The sequence below is a fragment of the Marmota marmota genome, unplaced genomic scaffold, assembly GCF_001458135.2.
Source record: "Marmota marmota marmota unplaced genomic scaffold, marMar, whole genome shotgun sequence".
Taxonomy (NCBI): Eukaryota; Metazoa; Chordata; class Mammalia; order Rodentia; family Sciuridae; genus Marmota; species Marmota marmota.
The window spans coordinates 5,380,754-5,389,264 of record NW_026000205.1 but is presented as its reverse complement, the minus strand read 5'-3'; the positions used below and the strand labels follow the sequence as shown (position 1 = coordinate 5,389,264).

General features: G+C 56.0%; 1 protein-coding gene and 1 long non-coding RNA gene across 2 annotated transcripts in view; one reads left to right on the top strand and one right to left on the bottom strand.

Annotated features, from left to right (window-relative positions):
- The window catches only part of LOC125612588, a 20,281-nt gene that overhangs the window by 1,363 nt on the left and 10,407 nt on the right, over nucleotides 1–8,511 (bottom strand). Inside the window, exon 2 of the long non-coding RNA XR_007343031.1 lies at nucleotides 2,466–2,470. This is a non-coding gene — a long non-coding RNA (uncharacterized LOC125612588). The remainder of the gene's footprint in view (nucleotides 1–2,465; nucleotides 2,471–8,511) is intronic.
- Nucleotides 5,637–8,511, top strand: part of LOC107151368 (PVR cell adhesion molecule) — a 12,254-nt gene continuing 9,379 nt past the window's right edge. The window contains exons 1-2 of the mRNA XM_015496728.2: nucleotides 5,637–6,050; nucleotides 8,098–8,445. Coding sequence (XP_015352214.2) covers nucleotides 5,999–6,050; nucleotides 8,098–8,445 — 400 coding nt within the window. The 5' untranslated portion in view covers nucleotides 5,637–5,998. The remainder of the gene's footprint in view (nucleotides 6,051–8,097; nucleotides 8,446–8,511) is intronic.

The following is an 8,511-nucleotide window of genomic DNA, read 5'->3' as shown; positions in this document are numbered from 1 at the left end:
GGAGCCCCTCCCCTGACATGCTGGGTATAAAACCCTGAAACTCCCTGAACTCGGGGTTCAGGGGATTGATTGATGACAGCAAAGGCTGTGCCCTCTGAACCTGGCTGCAGCCAAATAAAACTGTGTCCTGCTGTCTTCGGTGCCTTGCCTCGTTTGTCCCTACAACAGGAGCAGAGGGGACTTGGGAGGACGAGTTTCTTTAGCAAGGAGGACTTGGAAAGTGGAGCAGAGGAGCAGAAAGGGGGGAGCACGAGTCCCAAGAGGCCTGAACATAAGGAACCTCCAGCCACTTTTCCATCTGTCGGCAGAAATGGCCCCAATCAGTGAGGACTTTAAAATCAAAAGTCCCCTCGGGAGGCCATTCAGAGCCATTATCTAAAGTGTATTGTGGGATAGAAGAGGAGCCATTTACTGCATAAGTCCCAGCAAGTCCCAGCTTGGGAAAAAAACTCCCCAAGGGAGTTTCGGGGTCCAGAGAGGACTCTGGGTTTCCCATGACGACCGACCCCAGGTGTGCAGGGAGGGAAACGGCAATTGCCTGCTCTGCTCCCCGAGAGCCAGGGCCTGGCCAGGGAAGGAGAGGCTCCGCAGTCCACTGGGGGCCGGATCGGGAGGGGAGTCTCTGCAATCGCAATCGGGAGGGAGTCAAAGATCAAAGAGAAAGGGACTCACCCCACGTCCTGATGGATCGGATGAGGGCGGGTGGTCTAGAGATCCCTGTTCCTTCGGGTGGTGGAGAGGAGCAGCCTCCACCCCAAGGGGAAGGCTTCAGCTCCTCCCGGGTCTCGGCACCAAATGTAAAGCAGAAAGGGCGTGAAATCAGGACCACAGAACAAGAGGAGGCCCCAAAAGAAGGTTTATTGGGGGCGCTCCCGGGCAAGGGTCACCGGTCCCCAAAAGGGTGAGGGCCGGGGACGTCGGCCCGGGAAAGGCAGAAACCATGCTCATAAGGGAAGCTGGAGGGGGAGGGCCTTGGCCATCTAACCTGCAGCTGCCGACAGCAGGCTGGCCCTGGCCATTTCGGGTCTCCTTGTTCAGGTGGAAAGTCCCCCCCTACAGCCGCCATGGAAGGGGAGGGGAAGGGAAGCCTGCTGACCCCACAGAGGCCAGCCTCAGGAACTTAGCAAGACCCTGTCTCAAGAAGAAAGATAAAAATGGCTGTGGGTGTGGCTCGGTGATGATTTTTTCTATGTCAGCTTCTGCTAGATCTTGCTGCAGTAACAAACAAGCCCAGCATCTCTGGGGCTCACATGATCAGTTCCTTTCCCACGTTTCATGTGCACTGCAGGTCGGCCGGGGGTCTTTTCCATGTGACATCATCTGGGATCATGGCCGAAGGAGCAACACCCTCTGGGACAGGCAGTTATTGTGACTGAAGGAGAACCATGGATGAAGCAAGAACTTCTCAGGCTCAGAACTTCTGCTGGGAATCAGCTGACCTCACTTTAGCTCACATTCTGTTGCCTAAGCAAGTCACATGACGGTGCTTGCTGTCCGTGGGGGGGTGGAGCAGTGACCTCCTCCTGCAGGGAGAGCAGCAGATCACTGGGAACCATAAGACTATCCACAAACCTTCCCTGAACCCACCGTGGTATGACCTTCCGGAATCTTCCACCACCCACTCTTGGCTATATGCAATAGAGAGCACTGAAGGATGGAGGCAGGAGAGCTAACAGGTCACCTGCAGAACCCCCGGGACAACCGGAGAACAGGACGGTGCTCCGCAGGGGGAACTGCCAGCTCCCCGAGGCTGTCCTGGACTGGATTGTCCCCAACCCCATCCCAGTGGACCAGACACAGGGCCACCATGTTGCACATGCAGGGTTCCCCATGGACGAGGTGTGACTGGACTCCCTGTGGAGGCAGGTGATGAGGTGCCCTTCACCACTCACTCCCTCCACCAGGCCTGCCTAAGGGGTCGTTCACTTGCCAGGCTACCAGTTGGCACTGTCATCTCCAGAGGCAAGCTGATTGGTGAGACCTAGTCCACAGCCAGGCCGCTTGCTACAGGAAACACTAGAGCTGTGAGTTTGGGGACTTCCGCCTTGAAGGGAGGACATGAAGAGGAGAGTTTAAAATGTTGGGTAACCACAGAGGAAGTGTCCCCGAGCTGGGGTGGCAGTGAACTCCTGTAATCCCAGCCGCTCCAGAGGCTGAGGCAGGAGGACGCCAAGTTCGAGGTCAGTCTCTGCAACTTAGCGAGGCCCTAAGCAATTTAGCCAGACCCTGTCTCAAAATAAAAAATAAAAAGGGCTGGGGATGTGGCTCAGTGGTAAAGCACTTCCTGGGTTCAGTCCCCAGTACTGGGGGGGAAACTCTGCGGGTCCTTATGGTCTCAGAAGATTCAGACAGAGGCACCATGGCACAGGAACAAGACTCTAATGTTCAGGCACAAAGGAGGCAGTGCTTGGGGGACAGCAATCCCAGGCTGATTCAAACAAGGGACAAAAGTGTGCAGCTTCCACAGCATCTACAGGTAGGAGAGACGGTGGGGTCTGTTGACGCCATCACAGGTAGGAGTGGGGTTTGGGCTGCACCTGAGCTCTTCAGGCCTGGTGGAGGGAGGCAGGCTCATTATTCTGTGACTCAAGGTGCAATTTTTATTAAGCTGAAAAAGTCCATGAATCTCTAGGCTACTTTGGCGAATGAAGGTCTTACTCATGGTGCTTGCTACTGACTGAAAGAATTCCCCACGCAAAGACACTTCGCCGGGAGAATTCCAATTTTATTGCAAAAAGCTGTGTGCTTATATAGAACTAAGGGGAGATGGTAGGGCTTAGATAAATGGCAGGCAACCCGTTTATTGGCAAGTTCTTTCAGATATCAGCTCCGGAGCCCAGGAATTAGTTCTCATTGGGGCTAAGGTTCCCCGACAGCGAGATTTGAAATTGGCGCCGGCAGGAGAGTTCAAACGGGCGGGAACTTTTTGCGCCACTGCAGAAAAGAAGAAGGTAGGAAGAAGAAGTCCTTAGGAGCCATGTTGGGGTTTTTCTCTGGGGTATGGCTGCCGTTTATACTTTTCCCAACACTGACCACCTGGAAATTGCCCCTTATCATCTGGGAAAGGTCATAAAATAATTTCAGAACAGGGCAGACCATTGTCCTGCCTCATGGGTTTGATTTTAATGGCCCTGCATTTCTGGGCTCTGGCTTCCTGCCGTCTCTGCTGGTCACACAGCCTTTGAAGGCTGAGCTGAATCCTCAACTTTCTGTTGTCTTAATTCCATAACCTTGAAAACTGGTTCTAATTCCTCTGGAGCCAGGTGATGAGGTGCCCTTCACCACTCACCTCCTCCACCAGACCTGCCTAAGGGGTCGTTCCCCATGCCGGGCTGCCAGTGTTGTTGAGCTGATGACCAGATGGAATCCTGGTTCTCAGAGGCATTTATTTGATGGAATCCTCCCTTGTGTGCTCACCCTGTCTTATTTTTCTCAGTGGCCTTTACCAGGTTCCAACAAAGCACCAGTCTATCTTATCTTTCTCTCTCTCTCCACCTCCCACCCCAGCATGGGACCTCCAGCGGGGCAGGGACATACTCCTGTGGTGTCTTCAGCACCTGGGATAGATCCCAATACATAGTAGGTGTTCAATAAATCTGTGTTGAACCAGATGAAGGCAAGCAACAAAAGACCCAAGCTGGAGGAGTCCACAGAGCTGCGGGAGCCAAAGAAGGGTCATTTCAATGATTCCCTGATCACCCCTCGGGCTCAGAGGTGGGGAGAGGTTGCCGGGGGAGCCGCTCAGCTTCCTCCTCTCAAAATGCCCCTCCCACCAGGCAGCAATCTCCTTCCACTGATGCCCCTCCCACACTCAACCAGACCCAAAGTAAGACGTTTAATATAGCCATTCTGACAACATGGGCCTTTGACCTTCTCGGCTATTTGCTGACCCAATTTGTTTGTTCATTTTACTCAGGAACATCGGCTACGAAAATCCTAGCCCCCTCCCTGAGACCCTCCCATTTCTTGACCTCCGCTCTGACTCCTTCTCAACCTCCACCCCATTCCTGACCCTTAACCCTGACATGCACCCATTTCTGAGCTTCTGGGACTAAGAGACCAAAGCTTCAGCGGTCTATTTTAGGGCCGAGACCCCATTCCTGTCACCAAGAAACAGATACACAAAGGGAAGCGACAGAGCATGAGGTGAGGGGGCCTCAAACGTGGAGCCCAAACATCAACAGGCGAGGGCCAGCCTCTGACCCCCCAGAGCTCCGGGAGAGGCAGAGCCACTGTAGCAGGGAGCCTGGGAGCTGGGGTAACCCCAGACAGTGACAGCACGCTCCAGAAGAGGAACACAGCGGCCACACTTTCCCGATTTGGCAATATCTCAGCAGAACAAGGACGTTAGAAAATTCAGAGATTTCCAAGACCCGCCTCTGTGATTCCATCCAGAAATTCACCCGGGTGTGTCAGGCTGAGAGCTGCCCGGCCAGGTCCACGGACTCAGGCCACCCGTGGGCATCAAAATCAAGGCAGAGGGTGTCCAGGGACCAAATCCCCCAAAGTAAACAAAACTCAAAAGAGGAATCTTCAAGAATGACATAGGGATGTTGCAAAAGACGACCAGACCTGCTTGGGACTTATGGGGACTCTGGCCAAGACAGACACCCCTGGGGACCAGGAAACCTCTCGGGCTCTCTGGGTCTGTCTCTCTCTGCTGGGTGTTGCTCTCCTCACCTCTCTCTCTTGGTCTCTCTGTCCTTTCTCTGGTCTTCATCCTCTGTGTCATCTATCTCCCTCTCTCCCTCCCCCATCTCCTAGTCCCTGCCTCTGATTCCCCCCCTCCCTGCCTCCCCAGCCCCCTACCTGGCTCTGTGGCTCCACAATCTTTATGGCCTTGGGACCTGAGGGCTTCCGTGGAACTGTTACCTTTCTGATCCATTTCTGTCCACTAGGCTGGGGCTTCAGGAAGGCAGAACTTCTTCTCTGTATTATTTTCTGCTGTGTCCCCCCCCCCCACCGCGCCAGTGCCGGGGATAATGGCTGGCTCAATGACTTAAGGCTGGATGAAGAACAAACGAGCCACCTCTCTGGTGAGCATGGTCGGTATTTTATTTGGTGCTGGGTTGAACACAGGGCTTCACTTGTGCTAAATAGGAGCTTCCTGCCGATGGCTGTAAAGCAACAATGTTAACCATTGTCTCTGCTGCTGCTGCGGCTGCTGGAGTACCGACTCCAGGCCAGGAATCCGGCCAGGCAGCTTCCTGCCCAAGCCTTACAAGTGGTTGTGAAGCACCATCACCATGCTCCATTTCAAAATGAGAAAACTGAGGCCCAAGAGAACCGATTTGTGCGTTTGTGCCCAGATCTGCCTAATTAATTCCCCAGCCCGTGGGTCCCCGATGAGTGGAAGATCAGGGGCGATTTAGAGCTCGGATCTGTCCCAGTTACGGGTTCCAATTTCAGCTCTGCCACTGAGCAGCGGAGACTTTTTAGAAAACTGCTGAATCTGCCAGGTGCAGTGGTGCACGCCTGTGATCCCGGCGCTTCGGGAGGCTGAGGGAGGAGGATCCCGAGTTCAAAGCCAGCCTCAGCAACTTAGCGAGGCCCTAAGCAACTCAGTGAGATCCTGTCTCTAAATAAAATATAGAAAAGGGCTAAGGATGGGGCTCAGTCTTAAGGGCCCCTGGGTTCAACCCGCGGTACCAAAAAAGGGAAAAAAGGAAATCGCCGTATGTCTCTGCCTGCCCCGATTTCCTCCCCTGTAAGATGGACGTCCTCCCAACGAAAGCGTCGTGGGACCAGCGCCCACCTCCAGGGCTGTCACGAGTTCCAGGTGGCTCACGCCTGCGCAGAGGACGCGCCTTCCCGCGGCGGCGCCGGGCACCGGAGAAGTGGGACGTCCCCTTCCGCAGCTGGCGCCTCAGGTGGGCGGTGCCTAGGGCATTCCGACGCTTGACTCCCAGTCGCTACCTCGGACGTCCGCGGAGGAGCAGCCAGAGTCCAACCCGCAGATCGCAGCGGCGCTCTGGGCCTGCGACACCGAGGAACCAACATGGTCTCACCCCTGGCGCTGCTGGCGCTGTCCTGGGCGACCTGGGGAGCCGGTGAGTGACCTCTGCGCCGCTCGCGGTCCCGACCCAGCCCCCGCCCCGCTCCCCGCAGCTGTCTGCCTCTTGGGCCTCCGAAGGCTGCAGGCACCGACCCTCTGCCACGCAACCTCCTCCGCCCCGGGGCTGGAAGGAATAGGGACCCCCGCAGGACCCCCCTCTGAGCCGCCCTGACAGGGGCGGGGTGGAGTTCAGAGATTCCCGAAACCGGAGTCCGACTCCGGGAAAGGAGGATGACTCACGGCGGTGACCTCCGGCTCCCGATCGCCAAGCCCGGGCCAGCCAGCGGCCAGGACCACCGAGAGGGCTGACCTGGGAGACGGCGGCACCGGCGCTGCCCCGGGACCCTGGCCAGTCAGGGATTCATTCATTCATAGAATCGGGGCACTCTCTCCGCACTTTTTTATTGAGCACCTGCTGTGTGTCGGGGAGGGTGCCGGGTGCTGGCGCCGCAGCTCTCAGTCAGTCCGCTTGGGTTCAGACCTCAGCGGCTGGGATCTAATACCTGTATGACCGTGGGAAAGTGAACTTGCTGAGTGGTGGCCGCGGGGGCGGGGAGGACCTTCCCTGGCAAGGCGGGTTTTGCGAGGATTTCGCCGCCCGCCCCAGCGCCAGGATGGTCTGGGTGCAGCGTGGAGCCCACCGACCCGCTCCCAGCCCAGGCTCTGCCCGTGTCTAACCCCAGGAAGTGACTTCACCCTCCCAGCCCGGCTTTCCCCTCTCTTAAAGGGACGAAAATTCTAGTGTGTATCACACAGGGCTCTGGAGAGGGTTGGAGGAAGCTTCAGCAGAGGCCACCTCGCCCGATTTCATCCCCCACAATAGTCCTGCCAGGGAGGGGAGTCACCGACCCAGAGCTGCACAGCAAGTCAAGGGCAGAGTCGCCATCCGTCCCAGACCCCTTCAGTCGAGGGGAAAAAAAAAAAAATGCCTGAGATAATCTTTTTTTTTTTTTTTTTTTTTTTTTTGGGGGGGGACAGTCTGGGCTTTATTGACATGATCTTGCTTCATTTCATTGATATGTTTCTTCTGTGCCGGGTGGGGGTCGTTGAGGGGTGTCAATCTGACATTATCTTGCCTTGAATAGCTGTGAGGTTCCAGAAGTTTTTGGGGTGCAGGTTGCTCTAGGGGAAGATGCTACTGTGCTATTGAAATCTAACTCTTTTTTGGGGGGGAAGGTTGTTACCAGGGATTGAACCCAGGGGCATTTAACTACTGAACCACGTCCCCAGCCCTTTTTTGGTACTTGATTTAGAGTCAGTCTCACTGAGTTGCTTAGGGCTTCCCTAAGTTGTTGAGACTGACTTTGAACTTGTGATCCTCCTGCCTCAGCCTTCTGAGCCACCGGTGTGTGCCACCTACCTGGAGAGATTATCACCTTCTAAAGAGCAAAGGTTTATTTGGCTCACAGTTCTGGAAGTTTCAATCACTGATTAGTTGGTTTTGGGCTGGTGACAAGGCAGCATATAATAGCAGGAGCGAGTAGTGGAGCTAAACTCCAGTCGGGGAGGAAAAAAGAGACTAAAGTCCCACCATGGCCTTCAAGGGCACACCCCCAATGACCTAAAGCCCTCCCACTAAGCCCCACCTCTTAAAGGGTCCCAGCCTTGACCACATGGACCTTTGAGGGAGTCCTGAGATCCAAACGATAGCACCCATTTTACAGATGAGGAAACTGAGGCTCAGAGGCCTGAATCCACCTGCACAAGGGCCCCACAGCTTGTGCATGTCGGAGCTGGAGCTCCTGCAGGCCCCTCTGTTCCCTTGCCTCTTGTCCCCTCCTGCTCCCCCAGCCCTCTGAGCCAGCACTGACCTTATTATTATTAAGAAGAATCCATAGCGTTATGTTTACTAATGTCGGCAAGGGCCAGCACATGCTGAGGACCTACTGTGTGCTGGGCGGGCACAGAGAAGATTTTCCTATAGGATCTGGCGCCTTACTACAGACAGCCCAGGTTCCAGTTCCCGCTGGCCCGGCGGTGAGAGGGAGCAGACCTCTGGGCCAGTGTCCCCATTTATAAAGGTGCTCTTGGTTTCCCTGCAGGAACAGGGACTGTCGTGGTCCAGGCACCTGCTCAGGTGAGCGGCCTCCTGAACGGCTCTCTGTTACTGCCCTGCCACCTGCAGCCTCTGGAGCCCAATGCGCAGGTGACCCAAGTGACGTGGATGCGGCAAGACTCAGAAGGAGGCCTCCACAAAGTGGCGGTCCGCCACCCGACGCGGGGCCCCAGCCTGGCGGAGCCGGAGCGGATCAGGTTCGCGAGCGCGGATCTGCTGGACGCCTCGCTCAGGGTGTCCGAGCTGCGCGCCGAGGACCAGGCCAACTACTCCTGCCAGTTCGCCACCTTCCCCATGGGCAGCGGGATCGCGTGGACCTGGCTCCGAGTGCTCGGTGAGCGGAGGGGACCCTAGGCGGGCGGCGAAATCCTCGCAAAACCCGCCTTGCCAGGGAAGGTCC